This window comes from Bos taurus, chromosome 8 (assembly GCF_002263795.3).
Source record: "Bos taurus isolate L1 Dominette 01449 registration number 42190680 breed Hereford chromosome 8, ARS-UCD2.0, whole genome shotgun sequence".
Classification (NCBI taxonomy): Eukaryota; Metazoa; Chordata; class Mammalia; order Artiodactyla; family Bovidae; genus Bos; species Bos taurus.
In genome coordinates this window covers 110,960,569-110,985,431 of record NC_037335.1, presented here as the reverse complement: position 1 = coordinate 110,985,431, position 24,863 = coordinate 110,960,569, and the positions used below count along the sequence as shown (strand labels likewise).

At 57.7% G+C, this 24,863-nt stretch overlaps 1 protein-coding gene across 2 annotated transcripts; it reads left to right on the top strand.

The window, feature by feature from the left end:
* Window positions 1-1,712: 1,712 nt before the first annotated feature.
* COLEC11 (collectin subfamily member 11) lies at window positions 1,713-24,740 on the top strand. 2 transcript variants are annotated; one of them, NM_001076303.2, is given in 7 exon segments: window positions 1,742-1,839; window positions 4,939-5,081; window positions 12,626-12,697; window positions 19,316-19,387; window positions 21,736-21,789; window positions 23,693-23,788; window positions 23,974-24,740. In NM_001076303.2, coding segments are annotated over 6 exon segments (804 nt in total). In that variant the 5' UTR covers window positions 1,742-1,839; window positions 4,939-4,963; the 3' UTR covers window positions 24,366-24,740.
* Window positions 24,741-24,863: the final 123 nt, after the last annotated feature.

Genomic DNA, 24,863 nt, shown 5'->3' with positions numbered 1-24,863 from the left:
GCAATGAGAACTCTGATGTAATGAAGTGCTAACTGATGCCACCCCTGTAGGCAACCATATTACCCTGTTCAGATGTGTCAGATCAATGTGCTGTACACCTTGGTCTTGAATGTTGGGTGTCAGATATGTTTCAATTAAAAATACAGTTTTTATTTTAAAAATGCATGCTCTTTGTCAAGATGAGGAAATCCCCCATCTGTTCCCATTTTTCTGAGAGTTTCTATCATCGAAGTGTGTGGATTTTGTCAGATGCTTTCTGCTTCAACTGATGTGACATATAGCTTTTCTGTGTTAGTTTATTGGTATGGTGGGTCACTTTAGTCGATTTTTCACTGTAGCCGATTTTTGAATATTGACCCAGCCTTGCATCCCCAAAATACCACAGTCATAGCGTATAAATCTTTTCACATATTGCTCAATTCTGTTTGCTAATACTTGGTTAAAAATTGATTTCATCTACATTTTTTTTTTTTTTGCATCCGTATCTTTTGCAAGTTATTGGTCTGTACTTTTCTTTTTGGTAGTGTCTTTGTCTGGTTTTGGTATCAGGATAACACTAACTTCATAAATTGGTAAGTGTTTCTCCTCCACTTCTGTTTCCTGGAAGAATTGTATGGAATTAGTTTTTCTTTAAACATTTGGCAGAATTCTCCTATGAAACCATCTGGCCTAGAGATTTCCTTTTGGGGAGATTTAAAATCACAAGTGCAATCCCCTTAATTGCTCCAGGACTGTTGAATCCTCTCTTCCGTGGAGAGTCTGCTGTGGTAGCTTATGTTTTCCAGGACGTGGTCTGTTTCCATCCGAGTCGTCGGGTTGACTTACACAGTCAGGCAATTTGAATAAACAGTCCGTTCTTCCTCATGCCTTTGGGGATGTGTGTGGCATCTGTCAGTCCCTACTTCTGTAATTTGTGATAACTTCTCTTGTCAGTCTTAATAAACGTTCATCTTTGAACCTAGCTTTTTATGATCCTAATTTGCCAACTGTCTTCTTAAATGACACCCCCACCCCCGCGACCCACTTGCAGCCACACGGAAGCCGGATCCATCCAGTCACGGATCTGGCTTGCGTTCCCTTCCATGAAATTCCAGTGAGAGGAGGGCTTTTGCGGTCTCATCATGGGTTAGGGCTTCCCAGGTGGCGGCAGTGGTAAAGAACCCCGCCTGCCGATGCAGGGGACATAAGAGACAAGGGTTTGATCTCTGGGTCAGGAAGATCCCCTGGAGGAGGGCGTGGCAACCCACTCCAGTACTCTTGCCTGGAGAATCCCCATGGACAGAGGAGCCTGGCGGGCTACAGTCCATAGAGTTGCAGAGTCAGACACGACAGAAGTGACTCAGCACACACACACGCACAGATTAGGTCTCGGCAAGCAGCAGGTGAGTACTTCATGGTTTTGGAGTGAAACCCACGTGGAAAAAAAATACAGTATGTCAGCCTGTATTCTCTGTGATATCAGGTGATAATTGTCACTCCCCTTTCTGCTCTGCTGCATTCCCACAATACGCATGCTTATTTATTCAAAAGAAAGAAAGAGGAACAGGAAAGATGCATAAAGAAGGGACTGGTGTGGAAGTTTGGGGGGAAGAGTGAGGGGCCCTGAGACCCCGACTTCTCACACGTCCCCGAGTTCCCAAACTCCCTCCTCTGCCTGAGGCTTTGCAAACAGGAAGCCGTTTGCAGATAAGGCTGCAGCCCTTGGACGGAGTGGAGTCGCTGCCCGGCCGCCAGCCAGGCCACTCGCCCAGCGTGCGGGTCTGAGCGCAGCCCCAGCCCGGGGCCCAGGGTCCCCGTGGCCACAGTCAGGACTCCCCCTCCGCCTGGTGTGCGCCTCAGGTAGGGACTCTGCTGGCCCCTCTACAGCCTCGGGGCGGGACGCGGGAGATGCTGGGGCCACGAGGCGTGGCTGCTGGGGGGCACCGGGGGTACCGGGTGCAGGGCGGAGCGGTCTGCTCCAGGTCAGCCTGTCGCAGGGACCAAGGCCGGGATAATTCTCTGGTTCATGGTGGAGACTGCCTGGAGCTGAGCAAGAAGCACTTAGTGTACCAGTTACTAGGAGACCAAGGCAAGCACTGCCAAGCTGACTCAAGGCGGGGAGAAGCAGCTTTTCCTGAGTCCCAGCCAGGTGCGTGCCCCACAGGAGGGGTGCCCAGGAGAACTGCTCCTCTGCTTTCAGTTCAGTTCCGTTCAGTCGCTCAGACGTGTCCAACTCTTTGCGGCCCCATGAACCGCAGCACGCCAGGCCTCCCTGTCCGTCACCACCTCCCAGAGTTTACCCAAACTCATGTCTGCCCAGCAGCTCCAGGTGGGACTCAGTGACGGGAGTCGGGAGGGGCTGCAGAAGGCAACTGTCAGGACAAGTCAGGTCCCCTTGTGTCGGGTCCTTTTATGATCGGGGAGGGGTCATCCCGCCTCCAGCACTGGGCTGTGCAGTGTCGCAGGGGCACCCACCCACCAGCCGCCTGCCTGCGGGCTGAAGCTGGGCTGCAGTCCTGAAGCTGAAAGCGGACATCTGGGAGCCACCGAGTGTGTGTAACTGGGTTTTCGGTTTGATGGGAAACGTGTTGCCCTGGGAATGAGCAGAGCAGCACCCAAAACTTTCACAGCTCCCCAGTTTTATTTACGGTTTTGAACAACCTATATGCCAAATAAGAGAACACACAGATGATTCTCTAAAGTTAGGGAGGGAAAGACGGAAAAGGCCCCTTCTTCCTGCCTTTGGGGTGACGCTGGCCCTGCTGTGGCTGCGAGGACGCCCAGTGTCGCTGCAGGAACAACATGGCGAGTGGGGTGGGGTTTATGCCCCCGAGACCCACGGCGATGCTCTGCAGGCCCTCGAGGTGGCCGGAAGGTGCTGGGCCCGCTGTGGGCGTTTAATGAAAATGGACAACTGAATGTTTGGCTTGCAGGAAGCCACATTTTTTTCATTGCCTGTTTCACTCTTACCATGTATTTCTACTAAAAGTTCCAAATTGAATTTCCTTTCCCCTTCGCAAAGCTGCCTCCTTCACGGAGGGGAGGGTCCCAGTCTCAAGGGCTCTGGCCTCCCGGGTCCTGGCTGGGAGATAAGGGTGTTATTGTTGAAGAGGCGCCAGGAGGAGCTGCAGCTTCCTGGTTTATAAAACAAAATTCCTCTTCTAAGAGGGCAGAAAGGAGCCTGAAGGCTGGGAAACAGGCTCCCACCAGGGTCTGCCCACCCCAACTTCTGCTGGCAGGACCTGCTGGGTGGGTGGGCACAGACACAGGAGTGGGCAGGGGGCCAGGGGATGAGGGAAGGGCTGAGTGGGCCGTCTGCCGCTCAGGGTCCTCCTCCCGCTGCTCCCCTTTCTCGAGACCAAGTCAGAGCAGTTGTTGTTCAGTCACTCAGTCATGTCCGGCTCTTTGCGACCCCATGGAATGCAGCACGCCAGGCCTCCCTGTCCATCACCAATTCCCGGAGTTTCTCAAATTCAAGTCCATTGAGTTGGTGATGCCATTCAACCATCTCATCCTCTGTCGTCCCCTTCTCCTCCCACCTTCAGTCTTTCCCAGCATCAGGATCTTTTCCAGTGAGTCATTTCTTAGCATCAGGTGGCCAAAGTATTGGAGTTTCACCTTCAGCATCAGTCCTTCCAATGAATATTCAGGACTGATCTCCTTTAGGATGGACTGGTTGGATCTCCTTGCAGTCCAAGGGACTCTCAAGTGTCTTCTCCAACACCACAGTTCAAAAGCATCAGTTCTTTGGCACTCAGCCTTTTTTTATGGTCCAACTCTCACATCCATGACTACTGGAAAAACCATAGCCTTGATTATACGGACTTTTGTCGGTAAAGTAATGTCTCTGCTTTTTAATGCGCTATTTAGCTTGGTCAGAGCTTTTCTTCCAAGGAGCAAGTGTGTTTTAAGTGTCAGAGCAATAGGTCTTGCTAAACACCCTGGTAGTCTCCTGACGCAGTTGTTTCTAGCTAGAGAGGATATTCTCGTGCACGCTTTGGATTAAAATAATCTGAACATGGCCTGCATCCCACAAACACCAATAAGCCAGTGTCCATCGACCTGAGCACAAGTGATCTGCCGCTAGAGTGGTGGTTCCCTCTCTCCCCACCCCCGAGCTCCTGTTGAGATGCCTTCTCATCGATGTAAGGAGATAACGGATAAGCCACAGGTGCCTGTAGCAGCATAATGTACATGCATCCTGGAGCGCTACTGTTGACTAAGGGCTTCCCTGGTGGCTCAGCAGTAAAGAGTCCACCTGCAATGCAGGAAACAAGGGTTTGATCCCTGGGTCAGGAAGATCCCCTTGAGGAGGAAAAGGCAACCCACTCCAGTAGTCTTGCCTGGAGAATCCCATGGACAGAGGAGCCTGGTGGGCTACAGTCCACGGGGTCACACAGAGTCGGACACACTGAGCAACTAAGCAAAACAAACTGTTGAGTAAAGCAGGTGAGACCACGCAGTGTGAACCAGGATCCCATGACTGAGAGCCGGGCGCACCAGCCCTGCGCTGTCCAGGAATCCGCTGAGCCGACTTCAGGGCAGGGGGAGCGGGCGGGCTCACAGGTGTGGGGACGGGCCCCTCTGCAGGAGGCAGGGCTGGGGCGGGCACCAGACACTGGGGTCAGGATGCCGTCGTGTGAAGGGGCGGCTCTCCAGCATTTGGTTTTTGACGATGAACACGCCTTTGTGTGTACTGAACCTTAGTTATAAAGAACCAGAAGACGAGAATCTAGAGTAATATGGTCTTCGTTGTCACTGCTGGGCAAAGGGGACATCTGGGTGGAGGTTTAAGTTGGCACCCGAGTGAGAAAGAGACAGAGGCAGAGAGAGAGAGGGAGAGAGAGAGGGATGCCCCAGAACGAGGGGAGCGGCCCCAGGCAGGCGGCCTGCGCACTGTCACTCACTGTCAGGCTTTCAGAATTCCCGACACTGTTTATTCCTGCCCCCTCCCTCCAGGAGTCAGCGTCCTGCCAGCCTCACCATGAAGCGGGCTCTGGCTCTGATGGGCCTGGCCTTCCTGTGTGTGCTCCGGGCTGGGGCCGCGCAGCAGACAGTGGACGACGCCTGCTCTGTGCAGATCCTCGTTCCCGGCCTCAAAGGTAGAGTCCCCAGGCCTCCCGGGCAGCGTCGCCCATGTGGCAGCTGGTGGGCAGGCGGGTAACCTGGGAAACGCAACCAGGAGGGAGTTCTAAAGAATGCTTTACACAGAGAGCAGTTGTTGTAGGAAGAGTCAGCAGTTTTAAACGGTCCCTTCCGAATCCCAATAAAAATATGCAAATGCACAGAAGTTGGAAGAAAAGCTGGAGGGAGACCCACTGCCGTATCAGCAGCCGTGCTTCTGAGCACAGAGCCCAGGAGGGTGAGGCACGCCTGTCTACAGCTCAGCTTTGTCCACAGATTAAATAGAAAATGGGGGCCGCATCTAGAGTCAGGTATCTGGGTTTACAAGCGAATCTCGAGGGCACTTCTGAGAAGATGCTGTTTCCATCTGCTTCGGGACCATTTCTGCCGCATCCAGATGAGGTGTCTCTGACCTGCACGCTCCACAGGCCCCACAGGGCTTTCTCCCCCACCGGCAGCTGCCCCAGGGACCGGTCGCTTCCTTCAGCAGTGGTCTCTCACCACCTAACACTGTGCTGCGGGCAGTGATGAGCCACTGAACTGCCAGGTGAAGGCCGGTCCGCAGAGAGCTGACCGGCTGTCCTCCCCGCCCCTCCCACACGCACAGGCTGGGCGGGTGCAGTGAGCAAACGCGATGTGAGTTCTCCCACAGAGGGGGTGTGTCGGTGAATCTGCCGAGACCCTGCTCGCCAAGGCTCACCCGCCAGCAGGCAGTCGGACAGGCTCCAAGCGGCAGTGTGGGATGTCTGGGGCCACGGGCTACACGCTGTCACTTAGCCTGCGGTCTGGATTCCGGATCTCGGGGCAGCCTCGTCTCACACGTGTAGTTTCATGCTAGTCTGCCGACATCAAATCGGCAATTCCAGTGGAGAAACTTCCTAGTATGTTTACGAAAGCCCTTGGAAATCTGGGCAGCTGGTTCTTTCTTAGATATCCAGCTTTGCTGAAGGATAACTGGCAAACAGAAGCTGCAGCAGCTATGTGCGGCGAGCTTTGTGATGCTGGATTCTGCAGGCTTCTTGTGAACCGGCCCCAGAGTCACGCTGACGGAGCTGCCCGCACCTCGCCTGGTTACTCTCCGCGGCATGTTCTGACTCAGAACTGCGGGGCCGCGTGAGAGCCTTCTGGGCTGAGAAGGTGCTGACCGGAAGCGAGGAGGGATTCAGTGTTCTGGGCTTTACAGGGCAGGGGTGGGGGGGGGGCGGTGGTAGGCAGCGGGGGAAGAGTGGAGGGGAGATGCTCAGGTCCACATGCATGCATGCCCCCTGCAGAGCAAGGCTCTGGCATCACAGCAGGGCCCGCCCCCCAGACCTGGGCCACTGCGGCGGGGGAGAGGGGGACCAGGGGGCAGCTGCGCTCAGCTGGTCCTCACCGCCTGGATCCCCAGCTCACAGCTCCATCTCTGACCTCGCAGGCGCTCTGGGATGCTCCCCGGCTGCAGAGAGCAGGAGGCCCCAGGAGCGGAGAGAGACCTTTCTGACCCTAGGAGGCCCTTCCATGAGGCTCAGGGTCGTGGTGGGGCTGGGACTTCTCCAGCGCTTGGTGTGTAGAGCATCAGCGTCACACCCAGATTCAGGGCACAAGGGACACCCTGCCGCCCTCTGCCCTCTCCAAGTGGCTTCCCGACCACTGGGTGCTCCAGCCACACAGGGAGCCAGGGAAGGGACGAGGGCTCCGCCGGCCACACCTGCCCAGAATGTGCCCACAAGAGCCTGTGAAAGGTCTGATGACTGCACGCGTGTCAGGAATGGCCTTGGCCAGTGGGGATGGAAGTAAAAACACAATACGGGTCCTGCTTTTAAGATGAAAGAGGAGGTGCGTGGCCTCCCCTTGTCCATTAGACAAACGCCGGGCCAGGCTCAGCCCAAGAGGACGAGTCGGTGCCCATCTCCTTAGAAACGGAGCCTGGAGGCACAGGGGATCTTAAATGCTGCCACCTCCACCGTCCCATGCGGACACCTCCTCCACTGAGTCACAGGGGCTTCAGGTCCTTCTCAGCACGACTCCAGGCAGCCTCCCCCCAACTGGAACTGTGCTCGAGATGAGGTCCGTTTGCAGACCCAAAAATAGCAATCTCTCTTTGCATTCAGAGAGAGTAAGAGCCCTTTCCATTATGGCTGGAACAATGGGGTTGCAGGAAGGAGAATACAAGTGTGTATTAGCAAGCCTGCCACTCAGAGATTTTAAAACAGCATCGTTATTCTGAAGGTTTTATCCAATTGATTGGTCAGTTCAGTTCAGTTGCTCAGTCGTGTCCGACTCTTTGCGACCCCATGGACTGCAGCATCCCAGGCCTCCCTGTCCATCACCAACTCCCGGAGTTTGCCCAAATTCATCTCCATTGAGTCGGTAATGCCATCCAACCACCTCATCCTCTGTCATCCCCTTCTCCTCCTGCCCTCAATCTTTCCCAGCATCAGGGTCTTTTCCAATGAGTCAGTTCTTCCCATCAGGTGGCCAAAGTATTGGAGTTTCAGCTTCAACATCAGTCCTTCCAATGAACACCCAGGACTGATCTCCTTTAGAATGGACTGGTTGGATCTCCTTGCAGTCCAAGGGACTCTCCAGAGTCTTCTCCAACACCACAGTTCAAAAGCATCAATTCTGCAGTGCTCAGCTTTATAGTCCAACTCTCACATCCATACATGAACACTGGAAAAAAATTGATTGCAGGGAGGTTGATAAAACCAGTTAGTTGACTCATACACACACTTGGGCATTTCGCTCTTCTAAAATGTTGCTCCGGCCCGTACCCTCTTCTCCTGCAGTCTCCCGGCCCCTTCCTCCCTAAGCTGGGCACCTCTGCCCTGCGCTTGGCCTGGGGAGGCCTGCCCGCAGGCATTTGCAGCAGGTGTGGTGAGAGCCGAGCCGCTGTGGTCCTCCCCTGGCGGCTGTGGACTCAGCCCGGCGATGCACGGCCTGAATCTACTGACGGGCGTGCCTTCCCGCTCGGGTGGAGAGTCTCCCTGAGTGCGGTCTAGGCGGGGGAGCTCGCGCACGGTCCGCGTGGTGCGCAGGCGCGGGGCGAGCCATACGCACAGGACACGTGGTCTTCCCTTCCGCGAGGCCCGAGGACATATGCACACGGCCGCGGGAAATGAGCAAGACAGCGGAGCGTCAGCCTCTGCTGGTCGAGACACTACAAATATCCGTCATTCAGAACCTGATGTAGCAAATTGGCCCCAGATCAGCGCCCGACAGAGACCCAGCTGTGGGGAAAGGCTCCGGCGTTCCCGGGTGCGTGCGCGTTGCGGGATACGTGTCACGTGTGTGCGGGAGGGGTCAGGAAGACAGTCACCAGCGAGCACACCCCCAGCCCCGCAGGAGCGCAGGCTCTGTGCCCCCAGACAGCAGACTCCATGAATTCAAGCCCTGCTGAACACCAACAGGGCTTGGAAATCGCCTATGTTCCTGGAAGCGCCTCTAGGGTGTGCCTGCAGAGAGGAGGTCAAGGTCAAGGTCACAGGACAGGTGGTCAGGAGCTTCCTGCCGCTGAGTCTCGGGGTCTGGGCTGCCTCCAAGGGTGGGTGGGGAGGGGGGTGAGTCTTTCCAGCGACCCCCAGCACGCCGTGTGCACACGGGTCGTCCCCTCTTCGTCAGAGATGAGGGAGCTAGGTGGGACAGCCTACATGGCCCAGGATGAGGAGGCCCGCGGACTCCAGGTTCTGGACGCCCCACGGCAGGACCTTGAGGAAGGCTGGGGCCTCCATCCACTGGGGGAGGCTTGAAGGGCCTGGAGCCAGAGAGTCACGGGTCAGAGCCTCGGGAGAAGGGCGAGGAGGGGGTTTCTGCCTAGACTCGGGAGAGAAACCCCTCGGAGGAGGGAGGTGCGACGGGGTTCAGGATGGGGGGAGGGGGACACGTTTGTACCCGTGGCTGAGTCACGTCAGTGTACTGCAGAGATCACCACGGTATTGTAAAGTAATTACCCCACAATTAAATTAATTAGAAAAAAGAAAGAAGCCCTACGGGTCCCGCTCCTCAGGAAGCCTTAACTGTGTCCGGCGTCGTCTTATTCCTGTTCCTGTCTCAGCGAGGAGAGTCGGGAAATATGAGGTGACGTTTGGGGCTCTTCAGGCTCTTGCTGACCTTGGATCCTTACTCCCAACCCCTGCTGGATCCTCGGAGACGGCCGTGGAAGTGGGTGGACGCAGGGCAGGAGGCGGCATGACTGACGGCTTTCTCTCCCCGAGGAGGGGCTTGGCAGCCTGTCCTCTCCCCGGGGCTTGGAGGTCCCGGGAGGCGTGGCCTGTCTCTGGCCTGAGTCTTCATCCGTGAAGTGGACACGGTGCCCGCATCACATGGGGCGGCGGGGGGCGGGGGCGAGGTGGTGTTGCTATGGAGATGACTGGAGCGTGTGTGAGCTCTCTGAGTCCATCTTAACAGACGAAAGAAAACCTGGGGGGTTTGCTGGCGCTACTTTTCCAGGATTGTTGAGGCCTCCGTGAGGTCCGGGCTCCCCAGGTGCTCTCAGAGACGCGGACACACCCTCCTCACTGCCCTCCCACAATGCAGGGGGTGCCCTGGTGGGCGCTTCCCTCCCTCAGCCCGGCGGGGCATCTGGTCCCAGCGCCAGCTGCTCCGGGCTCCCCACCCAACATCCCAGACCCCCGGCTCGCGGCTCCTCACCCGCCCAGGTGGTCCTCTCCCCCCACTCCCCACTGGGTTCATCCGCCTGCTTCAGCAGGCCCCCGTCAGAAGCCGGGTCATCGGGGAGGCCCCTTCTGATCTTTGTCTAAATTGCGGGCTTTCGTTGAAAGCCTGCCTCATTTATTCTTGTGGCCCATGTCGCTATTGGGGATTCTACGTCTGTCTAATCCCCATTCACGTGCACACAGGCTCTAAAAATTCCTTTTGCTTGTGTTGTTTGCAGAATTTTCTCTTTACTCCGACGTCCCGTCTGTCACTCTAGCACGTCTGAGTTGTTTCCCCCATTTTTTTCTGCTCCCGCTCCATGGGTGCTCGCTTCACACCCTTCGTGACTTTCCCCAGAGCTGGAAAATCACAGCTATGAAGGCTCGAACGTCTGTTCCCCTTTCCGGAATTCCTGAGTGGTGGATGTGGGGATTTGTGGGGTTTTTTCTTCAACTCCCGACTGGATAACTTCAAAACTGAAACAAAACTTTTCAGCCCTTCATCCAAGTCCTTCTGTCTAATCTTTTGTTTCATAAACTAGCCTTGTCGTTGGCTATTCTGTTGCTCAGCCTGTCTACGTGTGTGTTAAGCCACTTCAGTCATGTCCGACTCTTTGCGACCCCCATGGACTGTCACCCTCCAGGCTCCGCTATCCACGGGATTCTCTAGGCAAGAATACTGGGGTGGGTTGCCATGCCCTCCTCCAGGGCACCTTCCCGACCCAGGGATGGAACCCACATCTTTCTGGATTGGCAGGCAGGTTCTTTACCACTAGTGTTACCTGGGAAGCCCTGTCTATAGAGTAACTGGTTTTGGAAACTCATCTGATGCAGAAGATCCCTAGGTGGTCCTTCTTCACTGCCGTTTGCTCCTGTTCCCTCTCATCTTTGCGGGGATCCTCCGGGTCTCATTTCAGAGCAGGTTCTGGCTGCCCCCCGAGGCCTGCCTCCTGGGTTGTTCCTTCTCCATCACGATGCCGGTGGCCCTGCAGTGTCTGCCAATTCCTGGCGGTAACAGATGAGTCTGTTAGCTGGTTCTTCATGCCGGACTTTCAGTGGTTCTCCCAGTACCATTGCTGTAATGGTTTCCTTCCTTTTTAAAGAGAGAAAGTGAAGTCACTCAGTCGTGTCTCTTTGCGACTCCATGGACTGTAGCCTACCAGGCTCCTCCATCCATGATATTTTCCAGGCAGGAGTACTGGAGTGGGTTGCCATTCCTTTTTGAAAGATAAGAAAAAAATCCCGAGAACTACCCTGCGATTCAAGGGCCCGTGTGTGTGCTGCACATGCTGGTCGCCCTGCGTAGTGGCCCCCGGAACCACCACGGCTGTGCTGGGGTGGCAGTGACACGGCCCCTCAGCTTCCAGGTCTCCTTGGTGCTCACTTTGCTCGTCTCTTTGTTGAATGCTTCCCAGCCCACACACTTCGGGCCAGATGATCGGTTTGGGGAATGTCACTGGGGAGTTGGTAATCTCAGAGAAGACGGCCACCCCGTGAAGGTGCACAGGGGGCGTTCACGCAGGACAGAAGTGCACTCGGACTTGTGCACGCCGGGGAAGGCGCATCAGCCACAGCCACTCCCGGGAGCAGGGGCAGTGGGAGGCTACGTGAGCCGTGATGACTGTGGTGAGGACAGGCTCCCCATCTCCAGAGAAGGGAGACCCACCTTGCGGGGGGTGGGGGGGTGAAGCCTCCTGGAGGGTCCGATGATGAGATGAAACCCCTCCAGGTGGAAGCAGCGTGTGAGAAAGACCTGGGCTCTGTGCACAGGGTTGTGGGGCTTAGAGACGGGATGTTATTTTTAGGGACATTTGGCTGTTGGTGGTTTTGAATCTCCAACCAAGGGAGGTGTCCTGATGGGCTCTGTGTTTTAGGAAGGTTGTTCCGGCCTGGACTGGAGCGGGGACCGGGGCGGGCAGGGGGAGGACTGGATGTTCTGTCAGGACTCCACCCTCGCTCCTGCCACATCCTGACCTGCTCCGGCAGGGTTCTCTACGACCTGTCCCCTGTGCCAAGCTGCGTGAGGGCAGGCTCGTGGTCCACGCACCCCCAGAGCTGCAGAGACACGGCCGGGCATGGGGGCTGCAGAGGGAGACCGGGGGAGCTGGCTTGCCTGTGCACAGTTGGTGGATACTCACTGGCTCAGATGCGTCCCAGTCTTTGGCTCAGATGGTAAAGAGTCTGTCTGCAGTGTGGGAGACCCAGGTTTGATCCCTGGATTGGGAAGATTCCCTGAAGAAGGAAATGGCAACCCACTCCAATATTCTTGCCTGGAGAATCCCATGGATGGAGGAGCCTGGTCAGCTACAGTCCATGGAGTCACAAAGAGTCAGACACAACTGAGCGACTTCTCTGTCTCTTTGCGACCCCATGGACTGTAGCCCGCTAGCCTTGACGAGGGGGATGGAAAACCAGAAACGACTCAGGGCCTGGGGCTTGGCGTCTGGGCGAGTCGATGTCTCAACGGCAGGAAAGTCCACAGAAGAGACTCACTTCTGGGGGAAACCCTGGGGTCGATTTGGGACGTGCCAAGTATGTGGTACCCAGGAGACTCAACAGACAGCCCAGTTCCCTGTTTCAGTTTTGAACAAAATAAATGAAACAGAACCAGTGGAAAGACTGGGCGCCAGTCTGGAGAGGGGCCGGAGCATTGCTGCAGGGAGAGGGTGGGTGAGGACGCAGAGTCCTGAGAGCAGACCGGGGAGGGAGACCGGCTGGGACGGGGTTGGGGAGCGAGGGTGAAGCCCCTGGGGGCTGGGCAGGAGGGAGGTCGGGGCCTCGGCCGGAGGCACAGACGTGGAGCAGCTTTCTCTGGTTGCTCCCTCCGCACAGAGGCCAGGGCCCAGAGCTCGGCACGAGGTCCTAACGGCCTGTGGCTTCTTCCGCAGGGGATGCTGGTGAGAAGGGGGACAAAGGCGCCCCAGGACGGCCCGGGAGAGTCGGCCCCACGGGAGAGAAAGGTACCGGCCGCCCCTGGCCCCGGGGCACTGCGGGGGAGAAGAGGCGGGGGGTGTGAGTGAGCAGGTGCCCAGGGTACCGGCCGCCCCTGGCCCCGGGGCACTGCGGGGGAGAAGAGGCGGGGGGTGTGAGTGAGCAGGTGCCCAGAGTGCTCTGTAAACAGTGCTCCCGGGTCCTGCCTGCCTGGTGCCAAGAAACAAAGTGCCTCCTGGGAGGCGCACGTCGCGGGACGGCTCAGGGCATGGCGCTCGGCTCTGGCTGGCCCTCACGTGCCAGTGATTGTTACACGCAGGCACAATTATGAGGGTGTGCAAACAGTGATGGAAGCAGTTACATGGTGTGCAGGGGAGAGGGCACAGATTTGGGTGGGCCATGGTGGGGGGCACTCTGTGGCCTCCTGTTTATGGCTGATGGACCCTAGTCATTTTTTGGGGGGTTCTGAAACCCGAGAACGGAAGTCACTTTGAACCTATTCCCTCGTTAGTAAAACGGTGTCGTGTAGCCTGCTTCCTGGGCTGGTGCTGAGGTTCACAGGGAAGCAGCTACACGGTGCATGGCGATGTCAACCAATGTCCCCTTTAGGGTTCACTTACTGCTGCTGCTTTAAAATTTGCAAAGTCCTTAAAAGCGGTGTGTCGAGTGCTCTGTCAACGCTGGGACACTGTCCTGGGAGACCATGCCCTGAGATGCTCTGGCCCGTCCCCAGCCGAGCTCTCAACACTGGTGTCAGGAGGAGGTTGCAGCCACACGGGAAAGGCCATTGTGATTGTCAGCCCTTGCCGTTTGCTCATTCTTTTGAGGTGTGATTTACCCACCATCGCCTTTTGGGATGTGCCGTCCGTGGCTTTGGCCTATGAAACCCTGATTCCAGGCAAGACCTAGAGCGGTTCTGTCACCACCACCCCTCCGTCAAGCCCAGGAGCCGGTTTTTATTTATTCTCCCGTTACTTGGAACAAATTAATTCAAAAATAAACCGACTATGCTCCTGGCTCAAAGTTCAAAACGTATATTCCCAGGGACTAGCCTCCTTCCTTCCCCACCAGCCACCCTCCCCTCTGACCACCTGTCAGGGTTCTTCATCTTCGCAGAGCTATTTTGGAACGGCCAAGTGAGCTCTGGTCTTCCCTGCTCTGTAGGAGCAGTTGCAAAATGTATGCACCGTCGTGCGTTCTGTTCCCGCTTGTCCGTGCACTTGGAGCTCCATCCACAGGAGGACACACGGGTTTGCTCGCTCCCTCCTGACGACACGGTATACGTGCTTTAGCTGGCTGGTCTCCTGTTACTGCAGGTTTGCAGTTTCCTAGGGCCTTGCTGCAGTGAGTCATCTTTAAATGTCATTCTTAATGTGCATGAGTGGAGCTTGAAGATAAATTCCAGGCATGTAATTGTAGATCGAAATGCTGGTGTCTTTTGAACAAAGGGTCAAATCTGTTCACCCTTTCTTATTGAAGCAAAAGGAGGCCATCCGCCATCACCCTCCCTGCCTCAGAGAGCTGCCAGCCTGGCGGCAGTGAGAGGCTACATCAGTGTGCTTTTTAAAAAAGACGTATTTTCCTCTCTGGCCGCGTCAGGCCTCGCGGGGACGCGGCGGGGCTCTCGTTGCAGCGCAGACTCTCTAGTTTCGGCCCGCTGCCTTAGTTGCCCTGAGGCGTGTGAGATCCTAGGTGTCTGACCGGGAACTTTTTTGTTAGTTGCTGAGAAAGTGTGAGGGATTCCCTCCAGATGTCCAGAATGTCCCATGGGTGTCCAGTCTCCCTGGTGTGCACCGTTTTCCCCATGGGACCCCTTCCTTCCCCTCTCCGCTGGCTCCTGACTGGAGTCTTCCCATCCCATCAAGGACCCGGCCGTTGGAAGGCCCTCAGTCAGTTGTCTGGGAAACATCTGGAAGGAGTGCGTCTGAAATCTGTGGGTGGCCTGTCTGAGGGCCGGGGTGACTGTGCGGGGACCTGCCCCTCCCCAGGTTCCAGGGAGGGGGGTGGTCTGTGCCGAGGCATCTGGCCACGCTGGGCTGAGTTCCCCCTGCTGCCCTCTGGGCAGACGCTCTACCTTGAGATGCTCCTCCAACCAGAAGGACCAGCTGGGCTTATGCAGCTTCAGCTTTGGTTTGGGGGGCGGCCGAGGTGGGTAAGATTGGCAGCCGGTGCCAGGGGGTGGGTTGGATGGGACCGCGGCACCCTGTCCCTGGCGCCCTTCTCAGCTCAGCTTCCATGGAGGGCCGGCTGGGTCGATGTGGGGCTGCTGCAGGCGGGGGCCTGCCACTTTGGCTGGCATGCCATGTGTTGGGGGGGGTCTCTGGTCACACAAGGAGCAGCCCCCCTGCTGGCAACTCAAAGCAGCTGCAGCAGAAAGTGCCTGCAAGCTACTGGCTGGCTTTTTTGGAAGAACAAAGACAGCCCATGCGCTGCGGCAGAACCCACCCCCCCTCCCCTCCCCGCCCCCCCCCCCCCCCGCTCCCCCACCGTTGTCGGGATCCTTCATTGGAATGCGAGTCCTGCCCGCACTTCCCACACGAGCTGTGCTTGCTGACACCACCTGCTAAACGCGTGTCGTCTCAAGCCCCCAGACACGCAGCTAAGAGGCCGCCCGCCGGCCCCCAAGCGCAGGAGCTGGGCCCTCCCGGTGCGGGAGGGTGGAGGGCGATCCCGCCCATCATCAAGCCCCCAGACACGCAGCTAAGAGGCCGCCCGCCGGCCCCCCAAGCGCAGGAGCTGGGCCCCTCCCGGTGCGGGAGGGTGGAGGGCGATCCCGCCCCTGATGGGCTTTCTAGGCGCTGGAACGTGTGTGTCATCCCCGTTAAAAATCGCTGAGGAAGCAGGTTGCCAAGTGCTCTTTCTGCCCTGTCTCCTCTTCAAAGGACCGTGTGAGATCTTCATTAAAATTAATGAGGATCGCCAGCCCGCTGCGAGCCCTGTCCCCGTGCGTGTCCAGAGGACAATGTGCGCAGTGCCCGTCTCATTAGCGGAGGGGACGGGCTCCCTGTAGGCGCCACCGCCAGCTCCGGAGGCATGGAAGGACAGGGTCTGAGTGTGTCCAGTGTGTTCCCAGGACGGGGGAGTTTGCTTTTTGTCCTAAAGGACTCGAGAGGGGGCAGAAGGCAGTGGGCTCTTGTTGCGTCCAGTCCCCGCCGGGTTGGCAGTCACCCGGCTTTTCTGCTGCTTCTGGTTAACCATGGGTGTGGATCTGTCAGGGGACCCAGTGGCTCTCGCCTCTTTCTTCTCCAGCAAACCCCACAGAGAGAATATTCCTTGAGGAGTGGCAGCCCACACCCCAAAGGTCTCGCATGCATGCGCAGGGTCACACTGCAGGACCTGCTGGGCTCCTGCTCCCAGGTTCCAGCCCAAGTGCATCGAGGATGACAGCGTTGCAGGGTGTGTGTTTACGTTTGCGTGTCTGGATGTGTTGTCCGTGCGTGTGTGCATGTTTGAGTGTCGACATGTGTATGGATGTGGGTGCATGTGTGCATCATGCACACACATGCACAGGCATGTATACGTGCACACTCGCACGAATGCGTGTGCACATGTATATGTGTTAGTATACATGTGTGCACACATGTAACAGGCACATGTGTGTATGTGTATACACACGTGTAATATAGATGTGTGTATACACATGTGTAATATAGATGTGTGTACACGTGTGTGATATAGATGTGTGTACACGCGTGTGATATAGATGTGTGTGTACACGCGTGTGATGTAGATGTGTGTACGCACGCGTGTGATGTAGATGTGTGTACGCACGCGTGTGATGTAGATGTGTGTACGCACGCGTGTGATGTAGATGTGTGTGTACACGCGTGTGATGTAGATGTGTGTGTGTACACGCGTGTGATGTAGATGTGTGTGTGTACACGCGTGTGATGTAGATGTGTGTGTGTACACGTGTGTGATATAGATGTGTGTGTGTACACGTGTGTGATATAGATGTGTGTGTGTGTACACGTGTGTGATATAGATGTGTGTGTGTGTACACGTGTGTGATATAGATGTGTGTGTGTGTACACGTGTGTGATATAGATGTGTGTGTACACGTGTGTGATATAGATGTGTGTGTGTACACGTGTGTGATATAGATGTGTTGTGTGTACACGTGTGTGATATAGGTGTGTGTGTACACGTGTGTGCGCACATGAGTTGCCCAGCACCACCACTGCCCGCAGCAGCACCCACAGGTGGTGGCTGTTGTCACTCTGCCCTCCGGGAGCCTGATGTGTGGGAACCGTGTAGGGCAGGGTGCTGGTCGTGCTGGCCAGGGCGACCCCTCACTTGGGGCCCAGCTTCCCCCAGGGCCCAGCCTTCTGCACAGAGGCCCTCTTGTGAGGCCACCAGGCTGGGAGCAGGCCAGGGCCTGCTCCGGCTCTGGGGCCTTGGAGTCACTCTGCGATGTGTTAAATTGTAGATTCCGGTGTGTGAGGTGGTGTGCCCAAGGCTCTGTGTGTCTGGGTGGGTCCAGGCGGGGTCAGATGACAAGGGGAGTTCAGCCAGGGCCAGGGCCCAAGTTCTGAGCGCCTCGCACACGGCTCCTCCGGGGCAGGTGGGCAGCGTCGTGTGCCCAGCGTCTCAGACCACAAGGAGAACGTTATTATCACACTGTTTGGAGAGAGTCGACTTTGAGGGCCCAGATGCAGGGCTGACTGACCCCCAGCCTTGGCTTGCACAGGCGGGCTCCTGCACCTCCAGCCTTCTCGCACCCCCAAAACCCCAGGGGTCCCCAAGCCTGGTTCTGGGACCAGGATGCAGACCAGCATCTGCATCGCCTGGGAGCTTGGGGACACCCCTCCCAGACCTGCGGAGTCCCCCCTGGGGTGGGTCCAGCCATACGTGGTGACAAGCCCCCGGGGGCCTCTCCCCGGATCTGCAGACCCACAGTGCCTTCACTGCCCTTGGCCTTGGGCTCCAGGCCCGCCTCCATTCCCTGCCCCATGAGCCGCTAGTGTCCGACCGTCTGATTGTCCATATCTGTACCTGGTTTCTTAGAGCTCCCTACAGCAGGGACCACCTCCCACACTCCTCCAAGAGCAGGAGCTAGACACAGACATGCTGGGGACAGGAGCCCGGTGTCAGTAGCAGCCTTGAATTAGTGGTGAAGTTCGGCTGTGCAATTCACAGACGGGCTGAACGCCAGGGGCTCTGCAGTCATCCTCAGGTTATGACTTATTTACAACAGCAGGGTGTGTGCTAGACCCTGACTGCGTCCTTCAGCAGATGAACTGAATCATTACTTGATCGACTGCTAAGCTGGAAGGTTTTGTGTGTGGGGGGAGGCGGGGGAGGAGGCATTTCACCAGATTGTTCCTGATGGAGGTGCTTCCCCTCCAGGCCCTCCTCCCAGCCTCCCCGCCTCTCCTATCTGCTTGGGGTGGTAGGGGCCATCTCGGGGGAGCAGAGGGCTGGGCAGGTGTTGTTCCGAGCGCCCCGCTGCAGGGGTCTCGGGAGATGTGAGCCTCAGCTTGTAGGAGCTCTGCACTTGGTCCTTACCTTTTCTAGTTGGACTCTTCTTGGCAAACAGCAGACTCCAGGTGACAGGCCCGCGCTCACACCCGACCTACCCCAATGTGACCCAGGCTCCTCTGCGGTGGTGGGTCTTCTGAGTGAGGCAGCGCATTCCCCAGGCAGGAGGTTGCTCCCCGGGCTCCAGCGGCCCGCCCCTCTGCAGTGGAGCCCTCGTGCTGGGACCCATCCGCCCCGTCCACACTGTAGGTGAAGTCTTTTGACTCTGTGTGTCTGCCCTCCCGTCTGCAGCTGTGGTTGGGCAGGTGGTCTCCGAGACCTCCAGCTGCTCTGGGCATGGGTCTTCATGGGGCTGCTGGTGGAGCCCAAGTTTAATCTAATTTAGCGGATCTGCACGTCCCCTAAGGAGGCCATGGCAACTGTCCCAGTGGACCCTGCTGGTCAATGAGGAAACAGTGTGAAAACCAGCCGAACCACCCCAAGAGGCCCCCGTGCCTCTCCTGTTACAGTACTCGTTACTGAGGTTAGAGCCACCTTCTCCAGCAGATGCTGAGCTCTGTTGCTCCTGTGTCCCCCCAGCATCATGCAGGGCATATGGTGTCTGGGGCAGGAGCTCGCCTCGTGGCTGGACCGGGGACCTAACCCTGGGAACCTGGTCTGTGCAATGAACCCGTCCTGTAATAAACACAAGCGCGTCCGTGCACGCGCTCTGCCCCCGACCCCTCCTCCTTGTGCGGATCTGAGCCGGCCCTGGTTGGACTGGGGGCATGTTAGACGGGTGGCTCTGGGCGGCGTGTTTCCGTCTCCACTGTGGTTCAGCCCTCAGCCTGCATTCTGTCCTGTGACCTTGACCTGGTCTGAGCTGGGGCCACATCACAGAGGTAGGACTTGCCTGCTGGCTGCAGTGCTCGGTCTGAGGCTTGGTTGAGTGGAGGACATCGGGGTGTGCGAGGAGGCCTCTGCCGTTCCGTAGCGTGCAAGACTTAGGGGAGGGAAATACCTCAGCAGGTGACATGAGTAACCCTCCGGGGTCAGTTGACCCCACGACCTTGGAGAATTTTGTGCGTGGCTGTGTGTGCATGCGTGTTCCGGGGGATGGCGTGCCTACCCGTTACCTGTACACGTTACCCGTGCCTTGGCTGACCGTGATCTCGTTGTTTCCGCAGGAGACGTGGGCGACAAGGGACAGAAGGGCGGCGTGGGGCGCCACGGGAAGATCGGCCCCATTGGCTCCAAAGGTATTTCACTCGCACCTCTGGCTCACGTTCCCTCGCAGGCTCCCCACTGGGTGCTTGGAGAGCAGCGGGTGGGCGTGTTTATCGTGTGTGCTTTACACGTGATCGGGTCTGCCCTGATGTTTAGGTTTTGGGAGTGATCAGACTTGACTGGGTGCCACCAGGCAGGGGTGCCCCCACCCTGCAGGGCTCACGAGCTGCCCGGGCTCGGGGGACAATCAGGAGACCCGTTTGAGCAGCGGAAGGACCGTGTTCTGGATACACGGTGTGTCCACCTCTAGTTCGGTGGCTCAGACTTCCTGAGATGAGCACAGGGGAAGCAGCATCAGTGCCCATGTCATCCCCTTTGACCTGCACGACCCTGGAGGCTGGGCTTGGACGACGAGGCCCAGGGCAGTCAAGGGGTGGCTCGGCCTCAGCTCTGCCCCCTCCACCCTCTGTCGGCAAATGATTTCTGAGCCCCTGGCTTATCTGCACCTCTGCTGGCCCCCGGGGCTCATGATGGGGCAGGCAGGCCCCCAGTCCCATGGAGGCTCCCCACAGGTCTTGTCGCGGGTGCTGGCGGCAGGAGACCAAGGCTGGGGGGCCTGGAAGGCTGCAGGGGCTCTGCCGAGTGGGCACACCATCCATCACAGTCCTGGCCAAGGAGCCCTTCCTGCCAGGGCCAGGCTGGGCCAGGGCAGGTCCCTGTGGCCCCCATCAGGAGAGACCACCTAGACACACTCATGGCTCTAAGCCCCAGATGGGGTGATGGGGCACAGTCCCCAGGCCCCACGCTGGGGACAGGGACTGTCCCCAAAGCGCCTCTGCCCCTAGCAAATCCGCAGGGAGCCCCTGCCCTGGGGATTCGTCACGGAGCACACACATGTGTGTGACACAGAGGAGGGTACGACTGCTTCCGGAAAACTTTAAAAAGTGGTGGTAAAACGTTGGTAACATAAACTCCATCACTTTCAGCGTCCAGTTCAGCACCACTAAGTTCACTGCCGTGATGTGCAGCCGCCACCGCTGTATACGTATTTCCAAAATGCTTTCGTTACTCCAAAGAGAAACTCTGTCCTCATGAAGTAGTAACTCCCTCTCCCCTCCAGCCCCAGTAACCGCTTATCTGCGTTCTGTCTGTGAACTTGCCCACGTAGGTAGTTCACATACCTGGAGTCACACACTCTTTGTGCGTTTGTATCTTATTTCACTGCTACGATGCTTCCGAGGTTCATCTCCGCTGCAGCAGGCGTCAGGACCTCCTCCCCTCATAGGCTGAACAATGTTCTGTTGCGTGGATGGACCACGTTGTACTTGCCCCTTCATCTGCTGCGGGTCGATGGAGGGGTTTCTGCCTTTCAGCCATTGTGCAAAAGGCAGTGGGTGTTGCCTACGAGTAGGGGTGTACATGCTTGTAACACACAGCATGTGCTCTGGGTACATGTCAGAGTCTCACGGGGGACAGCTTGCCCTGGGGGTACTCGGTGGGCTCAGCTTACCTGAGCTTCCGTGTCTCTGAGGCTGCCATGCCTGGGCCCTTGTCAGGCTGAACCCAAGTCATTTGCAAGCTCCTGATGCTGATAAACAAAGGCACCAGCAGGGTGGAGCCTGCCGAGCTCTCCATCCCCATCAGACAGAACACGGGTCTCCAGGGACACGCACTTCACTGTCCCTTCACTGCCCCCCGGTCAGTGGGGGTGCTTACGTGCTCTCGGGGGAAGAAAGATATGCTTTAGTGACATCCCTGTGATTTAAACATAAATATCCATCGTCTAACTTCAAAGCAGCTAGAAGCTCTGTCTCCATGGCTTTCTCTGATCCCCTTGTTTCATAAGTTGGGAGAAATGGAGGGTCAGAGTGGCTGAGTGGCATGTCCTGTCCACAGAAGGCTGGCGCCCAGGTGTCCATGGTGACACCTCGCTGCCTCCCAGAGAGGGTCGGGGAGGCCCTCATTTTGACTCTGCTTGGCTGGGTAACCCATAAGGTCCATTCATCTCTGAGTTCACATGTTCTACTTGGGTTCTCTTGCTGTGATGAGGGACTTGGACAGGACTGGCACTGAGCCCAAGATTTCCTGAGATGATGGATGTTCTAGGAAACATGCTGGCTTTCCAGGATCGACGTGAAGAATGGTTGTCTGGTAACCTCTCAAGTCCCATGCTGTGTGTGTGTTCCCGGTCATGTAAGCAGAGCCTGGAGAAGCGATCGCCGACAGACTGTGCCTCCCTACAGTTCACTGCGGGAGTAGGGACCGGGAGAAACCCCAGGCACTGCCCATGGAAGAATGAACGCTGTCGCCTGGACAGTCTGAGCTCATGGAACACGCCCCGGCCCTGCTTGGTGACTTTGGCCTTGCTTCTCTTTTGCAGGTGAAAAAGGAGATTCTGGTGACATAGGACCCCCTGGCCCTAACGGAGAACCAGGTATGGCATAAAGAGTCCAAGGATTTATTAAACGTGTGTTCAAACTGCACTTTTAAAACATATAAATCATGACAGCACGCTTCAAGGGGCTGGAAAGCAGCACAAGTACCTGCCCTCCCCTCCCCAGGTGTCGCTCCCTCTGTGGACTCCTTCAGTGTTCGGTTTCCTCCCGCCTGAACGTGTCCCTGTCCTGCTTAGGGCCGTGGTCTGCCTGCCGACTGCATGTGGTCCCAGCTCCTCATTCGGCTCAGACACAGGGGTCCTTTCCTAATGCGTCTCTGGGGAGCTACTTGCTCTGAGCACCCGGCTTCTTTGAAAAGCATGTCTGCACCTTCTGGTTCTGCTCTTTCTGGAGTCCTTGCAGGAGACTCCCCAGGGGACCCCAGCCCAGCTCGTCCCTGCCGGCCACCCCTCCTGGGGGCTGCGGAGGCCCGGCTGCGGGCAGACCCGTCCTCTCTGTCAGCGTCCTGTCACCCCCACTTCCCCTCTCTCCCCGGAGGAGCCCCTCTGCTGCCCCCGCTTCCTTCTCCAGGAGGAGCCGCCCGCCCCCACCCCCCTCACTGGCCAGCCCACTGCCCAGCTCGCGCCTCCAGCGTCCCTGCCGCGTTCACGTTGTCCACACACAGCCTCCCCCACCCCTGCCGGACTGTCCCTGCGGTCACCCGCTTCGGCTGTCCTGTTTCCCGTCCCTGCCACGCCCTCCCTCGGCTCTCGCGGCAGCTCAGACCCGTTGCTGAGACCCCCTCCTGGCGGGTCTGCACCTGCCGGTCCTTGTCTGTCCCCCCACCCCCCTGCCGGTGACGCAGGAGACACCTCACAGATTCTGGATGAGGTGGGAACGCGGTGTCCGCGTCCCAGGGGCGGCCCCTGTGCGCGCTGAGGGGCCCATCGGGTGGACAGCGGGCCCAGCCCTCCAGCTCGGCCCTCAGAGACCTTGAAGACACGTCTCAGAGAAAGTTCCCTCAGAGCGAACCCACCCAGGCGCGGTGGTGCCAGGTGCCCCGGGATGAGGGCGCCCTGTGGGTGGTAGGGGTGTTCGGGCTCTCGGTGATAAAGGGTGGCTGGGAGTCTGGATGACGGGCCAGACACCGAAGCTGACGATCAGACTGCGACGGTGGGCTGAGCGCTCATGCGGCGGAGTCCTCAGGAATGGGGAGAAGTCCTGCGGCTGGGCGGAGCCGCTGGTCGGCTGGGCAGGGGGTGGGGGTGCGGAGCCGCGGGTGGGTGGACGGGGCCGCCGGAGGGCCGAGCCGCGGGTGGGCGGGGCCGCTGGTGGGTGGGCGGAGCCGCCGGAGGGCCGAGCCGCGGGTGGGCGGGGCCGCGGGTGGGTGGGCCGAGTCGCGGGGGTGGCGGGCGGAGCCGGCAGCCGGTCCTGATCTAGAGCGGATGCTGGAGCCAGGTGTGTCTCCAGGTGTGCCTCCACATGCGACTCGCCTAGGACGCTGTGACAGCCAAGTGACATTCCGAGAAGGCTCCTTACCCCGTGGAGCTCCTCAGGGCACGAAGATTAGGGTCCTCTTGAGAGTCCGGGAGGAGACCACGCATGGGTGACCAAACATCGCCCCAGGGCTCCAGCTCCACCACACTTCTCAAACGTCTCGTCTTCTCTCCCCCGCCCCCGAAACACGGTCCAGACATCCTCCCGCGGTGACGGTCACGACCCCCACTGTCGCCCACCCCGTGTCACTTCTGCACCCCACTGATTCCTTACTACGGTGACCAGAGCGAGACTGAGAAACTCGGACCTGACTCGGGCGCCCCTGTTGCTGACCTCCCACCGCTCCTCGCCTTTAGGGTCAAGTCTCGCTCACAGCCTGGACGGCCTGCGTGTCTGCTGCATCACGTCGGTGCTTTGGGGAGGGGGCTCATCTCCTAACATGCTGGCCGTGGTCTCCATCCGCAGGCATCCCGTGCGAGTGCAGCCAGCTGAGGAAGGCCATCGGGGAGATGGACAACCAGGTCACCCAGCTCACGGCCGAGCTGAAGTTCATAAAGAACGGTACGTGCTTCCGGGCACCTTCCTGCTCCTGGGCCTCCCCCAGCCCTGCCCCGTGAAATGCTGGCTGCGGGGGTGGTTTCCGTGGGCCCGGCCGGGACTCTGTGTCTGCCCCCACTGCACGGTGCGCTGGGTCGGTGCTCCGTTCGGGGACCTCTGGCGCTCACCCTGCAGCCCTGTCGTCGCAGCCGTTGCCGGGGTGCGCGAGACGGAGCAGAAGATGTACCTGCTGGTGAAGGAGGAGAAGCGCTACCTGGACGCGCAGCTGGCCTGCCAGGGCCGGGGCGGCACACTGAGCATGCCCAAGGACGAGGCCGCCAACGCGCTGCTGGCCGCCTACATCACGCAGGCCGGCCTGGCCCGCGTCTTCATCGGCATCAATGACCTGGAGAGGGAAGGCGCGTTCGTCTACGCGGACCGCTCGCCGATGCAGACCTTCAGCAAGTGGCGCAGCGGGGAACCCAACAACGCCTACGACGAGGAGGACTGCGTGGAGCTGGTGGCCTCAGGGGGTTGGAACGACGTGGCCTGCCACCTTACCATGCACTTCCTCTGCGAGTTCGACAAGGAGCACGTGTAGGGGGCCCTGCCCTGCAGCCCCTGCATCTCCAGTGTCTGAAAGGAAAAACAAGTGTTTCTGGATATTATTCCTGAAGAACTTAAAGTTTTACAACTTTAAGTAGCCAAAATGTTATGTAATTATTACTCAGAATTGCTCTTGGCTTTGTCCAAAGTATAAAATAGCTTCTTTAATTATTACAACAGTTAAGTACAAACAATGGTAGTGAGGTCATAAAGGACTATATATGGAAAAGCATCCTCTTGCCTTTGATCAATGCTTCTGTAAATTATATTAAAATATAAGTTCCTTTTCTTTGTTAATCAAGTAGAGACAGCTTTGCTTTGCTGCAAACCCAGATTTCAAGAACAAGAGAAATAAAGGCTCTGAATCTGATGACTGAATGTGCCATGTCCTTTCGTGTCCAAGTCCTCACTAGTGGTATTCCTTGTCTGTTCCTGTATCACTGTCACCCTGAAACAGCAACTTATGACAAGTCATCGGTGTCCCTGAAGGTGC